At 47.1% G+C, this 18661-nt stretch overlaps 2 protein-coding genes across 2 annotated transcripts; both read left to right on the forward strand.

The window, feature by feature from the left end:
• The first annotated feature begins 727 nt into the window (after positions 1–727).
• STMN1 (stathmin 1) lies at positions 728–7645 on the forward strand. Its single transcript, XM_067543350.1, has 5 exons — positions 728–811; positions 4113–4180; positions 4929–5101; positions 6506–6697; positions 7161–7645. Exons 2-5 carry the CDS (start codon positions 4168–4170, stop codon positions 7227–7229), a joined length of 447 nt encoding a protein of 148 aa, XP_067399451.1. The 5' UTR covers positions 728–811; positions 4113–4167; the 3' UTR covers positions 7230–7645.
• A 4983-nt stretch (positions 7646–12628) lies between these two features.
• On the forward strand, positions 12629–18629 carry PAQR7 (progestin and adipoQ receptor family member 7). Its single transcript, XM_067543376.1, has 2 exons — positions 12629–12719; positions 16693–18629. Exon 2 carries the CDS (start codon positions 16734–16736, stop codon positions 17784–17786), a length of 1053 nt encoding a protein of 350 aa, XP_067399477.1. The 5' UTR covers positions 12629–12719; positions 16693–16733; the 3' UTR covers positions 17787–18629.
• The last annotated feature ends 32 nt before the right edge of the window (positions 18630–18661 follow it).

Consider the following 18661-nt stretch of genomic DNA (forward strand, 5'->3'; position numbering starts at 1 on the left):
AGCCTAACTAACTACTCTCCTCTGAACTCTTGTAAATCCCAGCAGAACCTGCAAGGCGCAAGAAGGACACGTTGCTGTGCTGAGAACCTCTTCGATGTCCCACTGACTACACTGCCCCCCAGGAAGGCGTTGACTGCAGCACCCCAGGAGCGGACGTCGCTCAGCACCTTGCAGCATTGGTCTGGCCCTGCCCTGAGTAGATGGACAAAGCCTCACACGCCCAGGCTGGCACGTGGCTGGGAGTTTGATCCTTCCAGGACATGTGGGTTTCAGGCAGGCAGTGGCTGGAGGGAGGTAGGGACGGAGCCTTCGCACAAGGTTTGGGGCCTCGCCCCCAGCACAGAGGCCGGCAAGGAAGAAGGGGCAGGGAGAGGAGTGGGGGTGAGGGGAGAAGGAGACAAAGGGAGTCCCTGCAGTCCCGTTATCCCCATTTCACACGTGGGGACGGTGAGGCAGAGGCGGGGAGCGCGCGGCGCAGCCTGTGCAGGATCAGAGGGGAGACAGACTCGGGCGTGCTGCCCCCCAGCCCCTGCTGTGCCCGGCGGCGGCGGCATCGCTCCCCCCGGGTGCGGCCACGGCCACCCTCACCGGCTCCCCACCCTGTTTTGTAGACTACAGCTCCCGCGATGCACCCGGGGGGGGGGGGGGGGGAAACCAACCCTCTCTCCAGCCCCCCCGCTGGGCGGCACGTGCCGCCGCTCTCGGCCAATGGGGGCGGGGCTGGGCTGGTCACGTGCCATTGTTTGGCGCTTTTGTGAGCGGCAGGTCGGTTAAGAGCAGACTTGTGGCCAGCGCCGCGCGGACAAAGCAGGTGGGTGTGAGCGAGGCGCGTGGGGCGGAGCGGTCCTGTCCTGTCCTGTCCTACGGGGCTAGAGTAGCGGTGCCTAGGAGAGGGAAGCAGGGGGTCGGTGGTACCTGCGGGAGGGAGGGTGTCCGTGGGAGGGACCGTTCTCTCGGCTAGGCGCTGGAGGGGATGATCGGGGCCAGTGGTGGGCTGTGTCCGCTCGGGCGGGGAAGCGGCTGGGTCCCTGTGAGGAACTGGAGCGGGGAAGCGGGTCACTCCCCGTGAGGAGCCGCGGCCGCTTTGTCGCGAGCGAGAGGCGGTGGCTCAGCTCTTTCCCCGGGGCGGAGGAAGGGAGCGGTCGGTCCCCGACAGCGAAGCCTGACAAAGGGAGAGGAGCGGGGCTGACAAAGACAAGCTGGCTGGGGCTGCGGAGACAATGGGCGGGGTGGGGCGCGTCCCCTCCTTCCCTCTCTCCGGGCTCTATTGTCCCTGCCGCCGTGGGGGCGGGGGCCCGGGGCGGTTCCCTACGGAGGGAACGGGAAGCCCCCCCCTCGTCGGGAGAGGGGTGGGGTCAGGCAGCGAGCGGCGGTTGTTGAACCCGATCCCCCTCCCTTGACAGGACGCCGTCACCCCGCCATTGTTCGCGGGGAAGGGGCGGCGACCTGGGTCGCGGGCCGCCTTTTGCCCTCGCTGCTTTAGTGGGAGCAGGGGCCGCCGCGTTGCGAGGTGCGGGGGGGGGACCGAATCCGGCCCATAGCTCGCAGGGCAGGCGGTCGAGGCGGCGGGGAGGCTCCCCAGAGCAAGGACGGGGGGTTGCCGCCTCAGGTCAGGGCCTTTGGCGCGCCCCGCGCGGGGCGGGAAGGACCCTATCAGGTGAAAGTGAAACGGGCGCGGGGGGGGGGTGAGATGGGGAGGGGGTGCCCAGGTGCCCGGATGTTATCGTTAGCCCCGCCCCTTAGCCCCCGCGCGCGCTCTCCAGCGGTTTGAATTCGGTGCGGTTGGAAACGCGCGTGCTGGGGGGCGGGGCTTCCAGTGAGCCCTGCGTCACGCTCGCTTCTGACTGGCTGCAAGGCACCCGCCTGCCCCGCCCTTGGTTGCGTTTGGTCTGCTCGGCCCCATCCCACGAGCTACAGCCGCGCCAACGCACTGCTTGTGGACTGATCTGTCTGGGGACAGCTCTTGGCTTCTTCCCCCCCTCCCCCGCTTACCCACGATAACCGGATTGCTCCACCTGGGGACTTTGGCCCCCGTCCCTCTTCCAGAGCCCCGCCCACTCACTGCAGCCAGCTGACCTGCCTGCGAAGAGGATGCCCCCTCCCTGCTAGTCCTCCCTTATGGTGTTTGCCCCTCTGTTGCTATTGATCCGGTTCTGATCTTCCCTATTTAACAATCCAGCTGTTCATGGCTGTGTCACCTCTGGCATTAAAGAGAATGGCAGAGCTGTCAATCAATGTATCAATGATACTCTGCGGTTTTATGGTGCTTTTCATCCAGTGGCTTCAAAAACACCATTCCAAACAGAGCAAACCGCAGAAGTGGGATTGTACCAGGTGTTTTGTTCATTTTTTACATGGGTAAACTGCTGAGGCACTTGTTAATGTAGATGGCCTCTATCCAGTGTATCCCTTGGTCCGAATGCTGAACTGGGACTCAAATCTGAGTTCTATTCCTGGCTCTGTTACTGAGCTGCTGGGTGAGCTTGGGTAAATCACTTCCCCCTCTGAGCCTCCACTTCCCCCATTAAAATGGGGGTAATGATACTGTCCACCTTTAAAGTGCTTTGTGATCTATAGATGGAAAATGGCTCTAAGAGCTAGATGTTACAAAATGGCTATACTCCCAGAATGTTGGCATGTGGCTTTGTTTCTCTTCAGTAGATTGGTACCAGGCCATTGTGTAAAAACAAAAGGGAACATAGGTTATATTTGGTCCTATCTGCACAAGCAAAACCAAACCTAAAACATCTGTCCCTCAAGATATTTTATGACTAGTTGCCTCAATATAGTCTTAAATGTAGTGTTGACTGCGCCTAAATTATGATGGCAATTCCCTGAAACTTGGAATAGGCTGTAGCCTGAATCCACTTCCCTTGGACTACAGTGTCATCCCTGAAATTTAAAATATATTAATTCCCTCAGTTTATGAAATTATTTTTTTTTTTTTTTTTTTTTTGGTGGAAAAAGGACGATTAGTAGTCTTTTTTTTGGGCGGGAGAAATTATTGGACTAAACCCTTACATCGCACTTCTAAATTGCAAAGGCCACAAACAAGGCCTGAAAGTATTCAGTAGAACAACTGGGCCTAGAGTAGTGGTTCTCTCAACAATTTTTTTTTGTGGCCTCAGAGTGCGGCCACCAACTCTTGGTGGTGGCTGCATTGACAATTTTTTTCTAATATACTCAGTTAACATTAGGAAAATCAAATAAATATGCACACATACATGTGCAAATAATAAGTTCTGGGTTTTGATGGATCAGTTGTGTGGATCAGAATATTAGCGAAAGTTGAGGAGTGCTTTGAATGGAAAGGCTGCCTCACTTACCTTTCAGGTGAGAAAGGTGAGTGGGGTGCATGAAGAACTAGCTCCTGCCAGGTGGCTGGACGGAGTTAGTTGTTCTTCCCTGCAGAGCAGCCAGTCTGGCTACATGTGCAGCAACTGCCCTGAGCCACCTGGCAGGAGGCAGGGAGGGGACTCCTCTTGGGGGGAAGAACTGCAGCTTAGGGTGGGGGCTGCTGAGGGTCACTTGAAGGGAGGGGGGATGGATGGGTGAATGCAAGGACCCTAGAGGCAATCGAGCAGCTGGCAGGGAGGGAAGAAAGGGGGGTGGATACCAGAAAGGCAGGGAGAGAAGTAGGTGGGAGATGAGACCTCAGGCACTGGCGTGCAGCCAGTGGCTGGCAGGGAGGGGTGCAGACCCTGAGGCAGACATGCGGGGGGGTCATTTACCTCGCCACTGCGGTCTGATGGCGGAAGGTGCTCCCAACTAGTCCTGGCTTGTGGTCAGGTGAAACCTGGCTGGGCCAGGTGGATCCTTGCCCCTCCCTCCCCAGCTGCTTGTGGCTGCACAGAAACCCCTGGGTGGCCTCACATGCGGCCGGCCGCATGTGAGAACCGTTGGCCTAGAGGCACTGGAATAGTGGAAACTTCTACAACTCTCTAAATTGACCATAAACTTTAAGAATCTTGGTGGTAGAAATTAAAATCTCTTCAGCATTCTCTTATGTAACAGTGATTTTAATGGGAGTTGCATTCTGGTTTGTAAAGCAGTTTTTTAACAACTCTTACGGTGGTTTCTTCAAAAGGAATTAATGACTATTAATTACTTAGGGGTTCCACTGATTGGAGTCTTTCCTGAGCACGTTTCTGGTGTCTGCCGTAAGTCATGGCTTCTTCTGGTATGTAATATGTCAGAACACTATTGAATATTTCTGTATTGTATTTTCTCAAGAACTTGTAACTATTTTGAATGAAAGGGAAGTTTCTTTACCACCTGATATGTAAGCAGTGAGCAAAATACTATTGTCTTTTAATGCAGGGACTAGAAAACTTTACATTTAAATGCATGTGAAAACACGTGAATAGCTTTGTTAGCAGATGGCTTTCAGTTCATCTACATGTCCTCTGGTATGGTTGATGAAAGTGACTATTAAATGTGAATGTGTTGCCCTAAATCCTATAAACAGACAAGTCAGTTCTGCAGGAGTCTAGGAGCCATCTGTGCTCTGTCATGAGAAACAGTCTGAAGTTCTGGAAGAAAGGCTGGACTGCTGGCTAAAGCACTGTGCTGGGACTTGAGAGACCAGTGTTCAGTTTCTGGCTCTACCACAGTTTTCTGTGGAACCATGGGGCAAGTCATTTAATCTTTGACCCTCAGTTCTGCCTCTGTAAAGGGGGGATAGTTGCCTATCTAAGTAGGATGTTGAGTATAAATTAATGTAGGGTATACCAATACTGTGGAGGCTGTGAATTTAGAAACAAATGTATTGTTGGCTTATGCTGCTGCTTTAAACAGACTAATCTGCTCATCTTAAACTCTTGCTTCATTAGACAGCTGCATTATCTAAATCTAAGAATCCAGTGTAATGAAGTAGAGACAACACTTAAACTGGCTCAAAGTACCAATGTGTTGTGTCCTTCCCTTAGATATTCAGGTGAAAGAGCTGGAAAAGCGTGCCTCTGGGCAGGCATTCGAGCTGATACTCAGTCCTCGTTCAAAAGAAGCAGTCCCAGAATTTCCTCTCTCCCCTCCAAAGAAGAAGGATCTTTCGCTGGAGGAAATTCAGAAGAAGTTGGAAGCTGCAGAAGAGAGACGCAAGGTAAATCCAAAGTAACAGTAGCCTAAAGGGCCAGTCAGGTAAAGTAAAATAAACCAAAAAAACCTTTCTCATAAGACTTTTAATCTTATATAGGCAATCTTAGCTTGGACAACTCACGTGCTAGCACAGTGCTGTATAAGAGCAGGAGAATGTTTGCTTGTTAAATTGTTTGCAGTAGAATTTGTAAAGCTCTTACTCAGTTGTTAAATACATCTGCAAGACCTGAACTTCATTCCCAAAGTGACCTTTCAGGGTCACACCAAAATGGGAGTGGGGAGACATTTAAGAGGGGGAGAGAATGCTACTTTGTGATCTCCTAAAGTTCACGGAGAGGTGGTCTTCCCTCTAATTCTTCTCCCACCTCTTACTTCATGGAAAGTCTTGGACTCCTCCTCCCCCAAAAACCTGGCTATTGGTAAATCTCGGAAACATTCCCTAATGTGAAGTCCATGGTTGAAAGTCAGACTTGACATGGCCCCTGCTGTTGAGACACAGCTTCAGATTCCTAATTACTATCATTAGAAGGCTCTTTAACACAAACACGACCTCTGATTTTGCATAGTCTGTAGTGTCTGTGGGTTCACACCAGAAGCACTAGAACCTGTGTAGAACTGGGGGGTGGCCACAGGTGCCAGAAGTGTGCCCCAGACCCCTGCTCTGCCTCTTCTCTTGAGGTCCAGCTCCTTGGCCAAGCTGGAGCTGGGCCATGGTAAGAGCTACCTGGGGAGTCCTGGACCTAGACGGTGTGTCCTTCCTCCCCAGGGCACAGGTCAGGGGCTGCTCTCAGGCAATCCGGTCTCCCTCCACCCAGGGCAGGTGGAGGGTCTGGGACTCCCTGAGCAGCTGTTACCAAAGCCTGGCTCTGACTTCCGGTTTGGCAAAGTGGGGCTAAGGACCATTTCAGCCCCCCAGGAAAGGCTGGCACTGCTGGCAGGGGCTGCATTTTGCAGGGGGGAATTTATCAGCTCCCCTGCTGTGCCCTGCCTGCCTGAGGCTACTACGCCCATCTTAAAAAGAGAGTGGGCATGGTCCTCCCACTTTTAAACTTCCTGGTTTTGGTGCCCCTGGTTCACACCAAAACATACAGTGACTTGAGGAGGAAGAATCCTCCAGAAAACTTGGCAGCAGTGTGCCTTTTTCTTTCAGTAGCTATCTAGTTGACCAGATTCTTATACTTAACTGCAAAAACTTATTTTCTTGTGTGTTCAGCTATGATGGAATCTGGGCAAGTAGAAAAGGAAAGCTCTGGGGATTTGGGCCTGATACATGATAAAAGACTACAATAACAAATGAAATAGGCAATAGAAAATGTAATGTTGTCTCCAATGTCGACCACTACAATTGGGCACCTTGCTGTATAGTGCATCTGTCTTACGTCTAAACATGCGTGATCTATCTTGTTAGTCTCATGAAGCAGAAGTCTTGAAGCAATTAGCTGAGAAACGAGAGCATGAAAAAGAGGTGCTTCAGAAAGCAATTGAAGAAAATAATAACTTCAGCAAAATGGCAGAAGAGAAGCTGACCCACAAAATGGAAGCGAACAAAGAAAACAGAGAGGCACAAATGGCTGCTAAACTGGAGCGCTTGAGGGAGAAAGTAGGTGTAGAGTTCCAATTCCCATTTGGGAAGAACTTTTGAATGTTCTTTACTATGCTAACCAGCTAAACATAGCCAACTAATGGTTGAGTGGTGGATTAATTCTCTAAATCAACATCTGGAGGTTTGGGGGGTATCTTTTGGTCAGTCTTTGCACAAGGTTTATAGAGCTTATTAAATCCTGAAAATACCTGTAGTAATTCTCTTTTGGCAAGAGGGGCTGGAGGGAATTTCTGTGCCTTAGGAAAGGAAGCAAGAAATCACTGATCTTCAAAACCTTCAGTGGCATATGCTGCAATTCAGCCTGTCAGTTGGGGGTGAGATGTGAAGATGGAGTCAGAGGATGTGATGCCAGTGTGGCAGCTAAAGTATAGATATAAGTGCTGCTACAAACCTAGAGTTTTGATTTCATTAGTAGACTCAGTCAAACAACTAATCACTCAACCACCTTTCCTTTGTTCAGGACAAGCATATTGAAGAAGTACGAAAGAACAAAGAAGGCAAAGAACCTGGTGAGAACGAAACTGACTGACTTCATTCTGGAAAATGACTCTCTCCCCCTCCCCTAAATATCCAAAGACTGTATTGGCCAGTGGTGGTTTTTTTTTTTGTTGTTGAATTTCTAGAAAACTGATGTAGAGCTGTATAGTTAGATCCAAACTGTACGCTTGCTTTGGGGATTAAAGGGGAGATCTTACATGTTTCACTTTTTCTAAAGTGTTGTCTTTCCAGTGTAGCTATCTTCTTGTTGCATTCTTTTCTACTCCAGTGAACTTGCCACTGGGCTGATGGCTAGTACAGTATAAGCTCTGTAATACATGTTTGTGAAAGGAATATGTAGTATACTATTCCATTCTGAATATCTGTTACACTTCAAAATCTGACTGTCCCAGTCTTATAAGATACTACTGTAACTGAGTGACTTAATAAAGCTGCACAGTGCTATTATCCTAAGTGAATTATTTCTGGTGCTAGTATGACAATACATTTTAAAAACATTTAATTTTTATAGATGACTGGGGTCTAAAACAGACCTCCTTTAACATCAGAAAGAGCCTGTAACAGCAATTTTCCTTGTGCCCAGCTACTGTGCATGCTGTATGGCAGCCTCTTCCCAAGAGCTGTCTTCATTGTCTTAATTGTACAGTAAGAGCTTTGTTGTGGCATCTGGGCAGTTGTCAGCTGTTACTGTTGTTTAAACAATTCAGAACCACCTCCCTCTGGATGTTGACGTGTCAACAAATAAGTCCTTGTTACCACATGACTGTAATCTGACTTGTTTTATATTAATAACAACTTTTCTGGAAACACTGAGTGAGCTATCCACATGTCAACCTGCAGCTTTGTGGAGAGACTTCAGTAGAAGTAGTAACTTCGTACCTGACCCAGTTCTTGCTGGGGTTCATACACCTCCCTAACCCAATGACAAATAAAGGTTTCAATATAAAAATGTACATCTTCTCAAGACTTTCAATAATTGCTATGGAATTCAATTGTAGTACAGTGCAGTTTACAGCGATTACCAATTAATAGGATCCATACTTTGTTAGCAAAAAATAGTTCTAACTAAACAGTAGTTAAAGCTGAAGTGAGATGTTTTTTTTTTTTTTTTTTCAAGGCACGAATGGCACTTAGGCACCCAGGCACCCAACTGCCATTGGTGTCCTTGCACAATAGTCCCCCAAAACTCTGCTTCCTTAATTACTGTTAGCTGTCAAGTGTTGTCCCTATTTAACTCAATTCAGGCCAGTCTAATTATTGCCACCTACTATAACTCAGCTCAGAAGCATCCCTTTCACTTCTTCCAAAGTGGAAGACTCTAGGAGGAGTCTTGTAGAAACTTGTGAATGTACACTAATTATGAGGTAAGGAATAACTACAAATAGCCCATGTAAGTAGTTGTGTGACCATAAAGTCTCTGGTCTAGACACAGGTAGGATTCATTCTTAAACTGAGACCCTGTTGCTCATGCTTATACTAGAATCTATTCCAGATAATTTAGCTAGCTAAATACAGGAGTACTCATTGAATGGCTTGAAATGACAGCATATGCTCTTATCCTCAAGCTTGTAAGAGTCAAGGTGAAAGGTAATATCTGTCACTCTAATACCTTGGGACTGACCCAGCTACACCAACACAGCATACAAGGTTTAAGTACATTCAGCAGTCTGAAGACTAAAATACAGAACCATAATTCTTCCTTTCTCCCTTATGCTCTATCACTTTATAATGCATAATGTGCCTTTCTACATGTCTCAGGGCACAAAAACTCTACTTACAATTGGTGTGAGGATGTAAATTAACAGCCCCGATTCTTATAAAAAACTGTCTTGTGTAAAATGGATTTTTGTCAGATTGTTGAGGCTTGCACTTACAGCTACTATTTTATTTTTGTAGTCCACACAAATGTGTAAATTACTTAATATCTCTGCCTTAATTTCCCTGGCTGTAAAATCAGGATACAGTAGAACCTCAGAGTTACAAACATCTTGGGACAGGAGGTGGTTTATTACTAAAATGCTTGTAACTGAACAAAATATGGTTCTTTCAAAAGTTTACAACTGAACATTGACTTAATACAGCTTTGAAACTTTACTATGCAGAAGGAAAAATGCTGCTTTTAACCGTCTTAATTTAAATGAAAAGTGCAGAAACAGTTTCTTTACCTTGTTAAATCTCTTTAAACTTTCCCTTTTTTGGTAGTTTGTTTAACACAGTACTGTATTGCTTTTATTTGTTCTCTGCTGCTGATTGCATACTTCTGGTTCCAAATGAGGTGTGTGGCTGACCAGTCAAGTTGTAACCCAGGTTCTGCTGTATGTCACAATATAGTCTGATGCTTAAACGTTTTAGGATTTGAAAACACTTCACAAGTTCTAAGGTGATATGTAAATACAAAGTAGTATGATGTAAATTTCCAAGCTGACTAGAGTAATATACTTGAGCCCTGCTTCCAACAGCTGGAACAGTGCTGTGACTAACAAGACTGAGTCTACTTGAATGACTCTACCAGGTTCATTCAGGGGTTCTCAAACTTTTTTTGCTGGGATCCCTTTGCAAATATTTCAGACTGTGATGATCCCTCCAAAAAGCGATGCCCGTCCCCACCCATACCTTGCCACTCTTACGGCATGTGTGATGTCTGACAGCTTGCAACCCCCAGTTTGAGAAATCCTTGATGATGGGAGAATGTCAAACTATTGACTAATTTGTTGCCCTTATTGTTCACACCTCTCTGAAGCATCATTACAAGTTGGCTGCAGACTCGGGAAGACCTCACTGCATTGATACAGGCCCTAGGGTTTGTCTACATGGAGAAGCTATTGCAAAATAAACTAGGGTGTGACTTTAAAGCATGGTAGCTATTTTACACTAGTTCCCAATGTGTACATGCTTATTCCACTCTGACTTTCTGCAGATTCAGTTCATTGCACTCCCAAAGTGCCTTAAGCTAAACCATATAAAGGCACTCACTGTAGAATAAGTGTCCACCTGGGGACCTAGTGCAGAATAGCTACTGCAGACTATTTCGCTGTGTAGATAAGCCCTTATTCTGTTCATGCTTTCAGGGTTAGCTTTGCAATAATGAATGCTACATAGATTTTTTTTTTTAAATATATAACAGGAAAGCTCAGGTTCTGCAGCACAATTGTGTGCATTAAGGGATGACTTCCATAGCCACAGAATCATGGATTACACAGAGGCTTTAGCTGTGATTTACAGAGCCCCAAATGATCTGCAACTCAGTTGGAAAGATCTTTCTTCCTTTGTAAATGGCTTTGTCATTCCTGCTATTGTTCCTACCTCTCCAGGACAGCTGACTGAGTATTTTTAATTGACAACATTGCAGGAACCTGTTCTTTGGCTTTCCCCTAGAGTCTGCATTTAGCAAGCTTCAGGTCAGAGTAAGAATTACCTGTTTAGACTGGCCTTTGACTTTTAGATTGTTAAAGGTGACTTGTAAAGGAAAAAAGTGGAGGGCTTGTACCTTGTTTTGCCTCTTTAGTTTGTATAAAGAAGGTCTAGAGGGAGCTTTTTCCACTTTGTTTTTTACATTAGAAATTTTTAATAGAAACAGAAATCCAGATCCTGTCTGCACTGGGTGGATCTAGAACGATTGGAGATCTGGTGAAATAAGTCCAGAGCGTGAAAGCTGAGCAAATGAGAAGGGAAGGAATTTTAATCACATTTTTAAAATATTTTTTCAAGTATAACACCTATTTAATGTTTGACTAATATACAAGTTGAAGAAAGGATGTCTTTGTTAAAGAAACACTCCCAACCCTTCAAGATAAATTAAGGTGTTTCAGTGTAAAATACACATCCTCTGAAGCATCCAATAAATCTTCTGCCAGAGAAGACCAGATAACATTCCTGATATTTCCAGAGTCAAAAAACAAAACCACAGCACTTCTTTATCCATCATAAAGAACCAAATAAGATGTACAAACCAAATTTTTTTTAAAGATTCTCTGTGGGTCACTTTTAACATCCATACCTGAATCCATTTTGAAGCTCTTGTGTTTCATTAATGGTTTTAATTGGTAACCAGATGCACTTCTAATGCCCTGATCTTGCAGATAGTGACAAATGTCAATAGTCCCACTAAAGTGTTTTTCATGGCAGAACCAGGTTGGGTATCAAGGTGGAATGGTCTGCATTACACATAGCTCAGAGGCTAGTTGGAAATGAATCAAGATCAGAGATGTATCAGTCTGATATTGCACTGATCCCTGACTCTTGTTTGACAAAATGGACATCCAACCACAAAAAATCAGAAGACAAAACAATAGAAAAACCTTTGTCAAGGGCTATGTCACCTGAAGTTTCTTTACAAACATTAGCAAGTTAAACCTTGATCCGAAGTTACACCAGTGTGATTGGACGTTGATTGCCATCTAAAGACAAAGTTCATACATTTTAATTAATAATACATATTTTAAAACCCAGTGAAAAGAGTTTGCCACCACATACTGTAAGAATGTGCAGCATGCTGGATGCCAGAAAAGCTGCCACTGTAACGTGATAACTCAGCGGGGCTGGGCAATGTGGGAGTCTCCCACGGTTTTCCAAAGGATCCAAACCGAACATAACAAGAATAGCTGTACCAATGGTCCATCCAACCCAGTATCTTGTCTTCCGCCGGTGGCCAATGCCAGGTGCTTCAGAGGGAATAAACAGAACAGGTCATCAAGTGATCTTGGGTTGCCATTTGTGAGGGCGAGAGAAGTGTGTGCGTATGTGGATGGCAAGTGCCCTTTGCTAGATTTTGGAAATTGCCAGCTTGAAACCAAAGAGAGAAATAAATAGCTGAAGCTAAGCAGTAAACATGTGCAATGGTCCCAATGCTTTTATGGAGAAAATACCCCCGAATGGGGGTGCTGGGGTTGTAGCCGTGGGGGGAGGAGGGGAGATTCAAGGGCCTTCTCTCCTCCCCCCCCCTCCCCATCTTGCAAAATTTAAATACCCTGAATTCTAGAAAGCTCCAAACCCGCACCCCTGATCAGAGCAGCTTTAGTCCCTGTCCCCGTCACCCTGAGGCTGGGATTAAAGCGGCTGGTTTTTAAAACCCTGGAATACTAATTTCTCACGTTAGAGCAGGGGAAGGGAGAGGTGCAAGGGGCGGCTCTTCCCTGCCTCCCCGCCCTGCCAGCCTCAGCTCCCGGGTGTGGGGCAGCTCCCTCTCCTTGCAGCCTCACGCTGCCCCCAGCATTCCCCCCCAGGGGCACCACCCCCGCCTGGCTGCCCCATCGCGAGGTCGCTACAGCCTCCAGATGGCGCATCTGCCTCCCTGCCGCTCCCTGGGCCCGCAGAGGCACAGGCGTCTCTGCCTGCCGGATGCGTGGGGAAGGGAAGCAGATGAGGCGGGGTCTCTGTAGGGAGGCGGCCGCGCAGGGGGACGGAGGACGGCCCCGCCGGGCTGGGTCTCCCTCCCTTTCCTCCGAGTCTCTTCTGGCTGGTGCCACTGGGACCTAGGGCAGGGCGGAGCCAGGAGCATCGACCAGGAGCCGAGGGAGTTCGCGTAGGTACCTGAGCGGGACTGAGCCGTCTGGGGAGGAGGATGGTCGGGGCTGGGAGCTCGGCACGATATTGGGGACCCCCGAGCCCTAGCCTGGGTACTGCCGTGCGCTGGGCCTCTCTGAGACCCCAGCACCTTGTATGCTTGGGGAGCCAACATCCTGGGTACCCTCCAAAATCCCCATAGCCTTTGAACCTAATACCAGGGACCCAGAGAGGGGACACCCTGGGGCATCCTTCAAACTAGGAATCTGTAGGGGACCCCAATACTTGAACACTTTAGGGCACTAGAAAATGGGGTATCCTGTGTGGAAACACTAATACCTAGCGATCTCTATGGGGTACCTGCAGACTGGTGGGGAACTCTGGTACTGGGTACTTCGTGGTGGGGGGACCCTAATCTTATAGATCCTAATATTAGGAAATTCTCAGAAACCCCAATATCCTGAGCCTTTTGGAGGCTCCAATATAAAGTACCTAAAGGGACCCTAATCTCTCAGGTCTAGAGTTTGCTTTCAGTGATGTGGGTGAAGGTCCATTGACTGCAGTGGAGCCATTCTGAATTTACACAGGCCGAATTTGGCCTTTGAGCTTTGAGTCTGACATCTGTACATAGCTGGGTCATGCTGACAGTCCCAGCAGCCCAGAGCACAGATCCATTTTGGATCAATTTCTGCCGGCCTGACAAAAGTTTTTCATAACTTTGAGAAATAAGATAAAAATTCAATTGAAGTGGGGACCATCACCATTGGTGAAACTGATCGGACTCCAGCCCTTGGAATTCTAGCAAGGAATCCCCTGGAAACCCCTGTCCATTACATTTTCCAGGGCGCTGAGTTTAAGCCTGCAAACAAAGTGGGTTTTATTGATTCTGTCCCCATTTAAAATAAACCACAGAGTGACCGACATTTAAAATAAACCAGCTTTTATTTGTGCTTTTAAAAGGATGTTTACAGGTGTATACACAAGCCAATACACATCTAAACATTTAGGGCCAGGTGCTGCAATCTTTACATTAAGTAACATGCTAGGAAACTTCGGTGTAAGTGCTAGTCAACATGAGTCAGGGCTACAGCGTGGGAGTCAGTTTATGGCACTGTTGCATGCCTGGAGGTGACCTGGGTGTTTGGTGCAGCATTATTATAATCTAGTAGGTACATAGGTGTTCTTGAGTCAGAGTATAAATGAGACTAGTCTTTTTTTTAGGTATTGTACCAGGCCCTTATTGTTTCTTTGCTCCTACTGTGTTGTAAGTAGCTCGCTAGTGAAAGATGAGTGCTGCTCAAATCAGTTCTGGAGCTGTCTGATTTAAGCTGTTAGCTGGTCCCTATCTTCTGTTTTGTTTGGCCACATGGAAGGTCATTGGGTGAATGGTATATTTCCTTGCTATCGTTAGGGCTCTGAATCAGAGGTGGTGCTAGCCCACTGAAGGCCCTAAACCGGATTATTTTGGGGTCCCCTCTCACCACCCCCACTAAAAAATACTAATTGCATGATTTCCACAAACCAAAAAATACACCAACACAGCACATACTGAGGCACTTGTTAACAAATCCATGGTAAATACGATGGACGGTATTTTGGGGGTAATACTAAATCAGGGTCCCCTTGAGTTGCTTGAGGCCCTAAGCAATTGCTTAGTCCGTTTATGTCTAGCAAGTGCCACCACTGCTCCAAATACATATTTCTCTATTGCCTTGTAGACGCTGGAGCAGCGTCTCCTAAAATGTAACAAACTGGGTCCTTAGCTTTGCTGGGAATTTGCACCGATTCCAGCAATTGATACCACCCACCAACCTAGCTTGGAGGTGAAGTAAGCACCACCCGTGCAAATCATGGCTTTCCTTGTCGTCACTTGGTGTTTGCACTGGTGCAGCTACGTTAATGATTGGAATCAGGACAAGTTCTAAGTGCAGCCAAGGCCTGAGGTTTTCACCAAACGGTGGAAGCTTTTCTATCACCTAATGTATGTGACCATAATATATTTGACCCAGGGAGCATGTGTGCAGCTGCCTTTTTGCCAACTCCTTCCCCAGCAGGGATCAAGATGGTTTCAGTTCTTTATGTCAGGGATTATTAGCTGGCGTTTAGAATTTGGTGCTTGCTTTCCATTGTAATCCTCCCCATGCTGATGATTCCCATCAGGGGGAAAGGAGGGTGGTATGAGCAACTTGGAGGCTATCTGCCCTAAGAGTTTGTCTGTCTCGTACCCTGGAATTCTTTTGTATGCTGTGATCTCAGCACTAATCAGAGCTGCACAGACTAGGAAATATTATTTTGTCCCTGAGATTATTTCTCAATATCACAGTGGAGTCAAGTCATTCCGACCAAGATTTGGAGCTCATTGTGCTAATTGCTGTACAAACCTAGATTAACTGTCCCTGCATCAAGGATTTTACTATCTAAATAATGTAGACAGACAGTGGGGGAAAGGGATGCATGTGGAAGCTGAGCAGTAAGCAATCTTTTTGTCTGAATGCATGTGGTTCATCTTCAGATATAGCCAAGGGAGGGCGGGGGAGGCGCTGTATCTGGCCTGTCTATTTTGATGTAACAGTAATGATAGAGGGTCATTTAAAATAATAATAATAACACCCCTAGCCGTTAAGGTTTGTACTGTTGTCTAAGGATACATCCACACTGCAATAAAAGACCCGGGTCACGGCCGCTGCTGGCCTAGGTCAGCTGATGGTCTCACAAGGCTCCGGCTGCAGGGCTGTAAAATTGTAGTTTAGATGTTCCGGCTTAGGCTGGAGCCAGGGCTCTGAGATCCCGTGAGTGGGGGTGGGTCTTAGAGCCTGGAGTCCAGCCTGACCCCACATGCCTATGCCACAATTTTTAGCCCCGCGAGCCCTAGTCAGCTGACCTGGGCATGCGACTCAGTGCCGTGGGTTTTTTATCGCAGTGTAGCAGCGCCCTGAGCTGCTCCAGTGGCTTCGTGTCTGAAATGTCAGCGTTAATCGAAAGCCCCCCACTGCACTGGGCCTGGAATGGAGTTTGGACTTTGTGTTTGAACGTAGCGTTACAGTTAGGATAGGCAGGTTTTAACAGAAATGGTCTAGCCTAGAACAAGGTCTTCTTAATCCATCTCCAAGGCCAGTGTGAATGGGCTAAAAGGAGCCAAGAAGTCTGGTTTTGTCTCCCCAGGGACAGTCGTTTCCGAGTAGCATGCAAATACACAACCGTTTGCTCCCACAGAATGTGTTATAGAATCTAAATGGTGTGTTTAGACTATTTGTGCTTGAGTGTGTTTTTTCACTGGTGTTTTTATAAGGCCATAAGGGAAATTTAGAGCTGTAAAAAGCAGCTAAGATTTAGAATGCTTTACAAACTGTATACACTTGCCCCGCTGCTAAAATGCAGCCCCCTCTGAGGTGGAACACATCAGCTGTTTAACAGCTCACAGCAACACCATGGAAGAGTTTAGGCCAGGGAGTGAAGGGGGATGCTGCATCCCATTGGTAGGGGGAATTTGGGTAGGTGGAATGTAACTAATTGAGTTACAAGTTTGTCCAGGATGTTTGGGCCATCACAAACTGCTAATGGTTAGGCAGGTGAAGAGCTGTGATCACTAGCTAAGAATTATGCACCACATATTATATTTAGCTATAGCCCATCTTCCTTACCCCTGCCCACTCGTTTCTCTCCGCCACCTGTTATGTCTTGCCTTTTTTCTTTGTAAGCTCTTACGGACAGGGACCGTCATTCATTTTATGTTTGTACAGCACCTGGCACGAAGGGGCCAAACATGATTGTGGCCTCTAGGCTCTGCTGTAAGTCAAATAATTATGTTTAAACCCAAACCAAAAAAAACCCTCCAAGCTACTTTCCATTCTTCATTTATTGTAAATATCAGGAGAACATTATCTATGAATATCGGATCTAAGATTTTGTTTAAAAACTAACCCTACTTGTTGGTCTTCAATAATGTTCCTTTTAAAACCAAACTAAACTTTCCTTTCTTCTCTTCCTGAAAGTTTTCTTGCTTGGCAGCGATTGAGTGTTCCGGCTACTTGTCATGGCAACTATTGTACCGGAAAAGCTTAACCGCCTTTTCCTGAATGTGCAGCAGCTTTGGCAGATCCCCAGGCTGCTTGAAACAGCAATTCCCTCTCCTCCCTGCACCGTGGGCACCTCAGATGTGCCTAAAGTCTTCTGGAAACCCTACATTCACACTGGCTACAGACCCGTCAACCAGACCTGGAAGTATTACTTCTGGACGCTTTTCCAGCAGCACAACGAAGCTGTCAACGTCTGGACTCACCTCGTGGCTGGTCTGATTCTGCTGCTCAGGTTCCAGCAGCTTTCCCAGATGGTGGATTTTGTGAGCGATCCTCACGCCCATCCCCTGTTCATCATTGTCATTGCTTCCATCACCTACCTAACCTTCAGCACCCTGGCTCACCTCCTCCAGGCCAAATCAGAGTTCTGGCATTATAGCTTCTTCTTCATGGACTATGTGGGAGTAGCCATTTACCAGTACAGCAGTGCCTTGGTGCATTACTACTATGCCATCGAACCAGACTGGCATGCAAGGATCATGGGCTTTTACATGCCAGGGGCTGTTTTGCTAGCCTGGTTATCCTGTGCAGGTTCCTGTTATGCTAAATATCACCAGCTTCCTCGCCATCTGAGCAGGCTGTGTCAGGAAATGCCCTTGGGTCTAGCATATGCGCTAGACATTAGTCCAGTGATTCACCGGCTCTACACAGCTCAGCTCTCCAAGCAAGCAGATCCAGCCCTCCTATACCACCAATGCCAGGTGCTGTTTTTCCTTATCAGTGCTTTTTTCTTCTCGTACCCTTATCCAGAGAAATGGTTTCCTGGGAAATGTCACTTCTTTGGGCAGGGGCATCAGATTTTCCACGTGTTCCTGGTGCTGTGCACGCTGGCCCAGGTGCAGGCAGTGACTCTGGACTATGAGTTGAGGAGGGAGATCTACACCAGTCTGCACCGTGAGCAGGCTCATAATTTCTCCGCCTTGTGCCTCTTCACTGTAGCCTCCTGTGTTCTCACGGCCGCTTATATGACCAGCAAAGTGAAGTGCAAACTGAACTGCAAAGGAGAGTGAAAGCTATGGAGGGGAAGCTCCTGATCACGCCAATCCTGGCTGAATACTCCATCCTGAGCTCTCTGAGGGGATGCCAGCATCACAATCTGGGTTAAAATCTGGCTATGGACTGTAGTGTGAAGAGTGATGGAATGCTTGGAAATGTGCTCTTGTTCAGTGATCTGCCAAGGGAAAATGCTGGGAGTTTGTGCTCTTTTTGGTTTTTTAAGGTGTTGTATATCAGCGTTACCACAGTGTTGTTTTTTCTGCTCATTTTCTGCATTAGAAATTCAGGTCCTGTCTTTCAAATGCCTCAATAAACAGCTGGGAGCAAAGCTCGCTTTGTTAAATGTGCATCTCACTGCTCCAACATCCAAGGGCTGAGAAAGTTGACTTGCCACTTCTGAGATCCTCAGTGAGTCTTCTAGCAAAACCAAGACAGGCCAACTCTGGCATTCCTGATATTTCTCAGGCAGAAGTGAAGACAGAAAAAACAAGTCCAGCTTGTCTTTATATGTCACAAAGAAGCAAATAAGGGGACAAGCCCAACATTTGTTTTTTCTGTTCAGGTCACTTCCTATAGCACAGTAACTTTACATGGCACTTTACACACAGAGAAAGAGGTGGCCTGCCTTACTATCTAAATAAGATAAGATACACCGAAGACAAGGCCTTTCAGGAGAGGAGAGACTGTTATCAGTAATGATGAAGAGGAGAAGGGAGGAAGGATGGCTGGTAGGAATGGTTTTCTAGGTGGGTGCTGAAGGAGGAAAGGGGTCAGTAGGCAACTGAGAAGAGGGAATCCTTGTCTATACTGACCCCGAATTACCCCTAAAAGTCCCCTCTCTTGCTACCACCAATGCAGCTCCATTGCAGGTAGTAGTAATGTGTGTGCT

This window comes from Emydura macquarii, unplaced genomic scaffold, assembly GCF_026122565.2.
Source record: "Emydura macquarii macquarii isolate MOO-44397 ecotype Brisbane River unplaced genomic scaffold, CSIRO-AGI_Emac_v2 contig_820, whole genome shotgun sequence".
Taxonomy (NCBI): domain Eukaryota; kingdom Metazoa; phylum Chordata; order Testudines; family Chelidae; genus Emydura; species Emydura macquarii.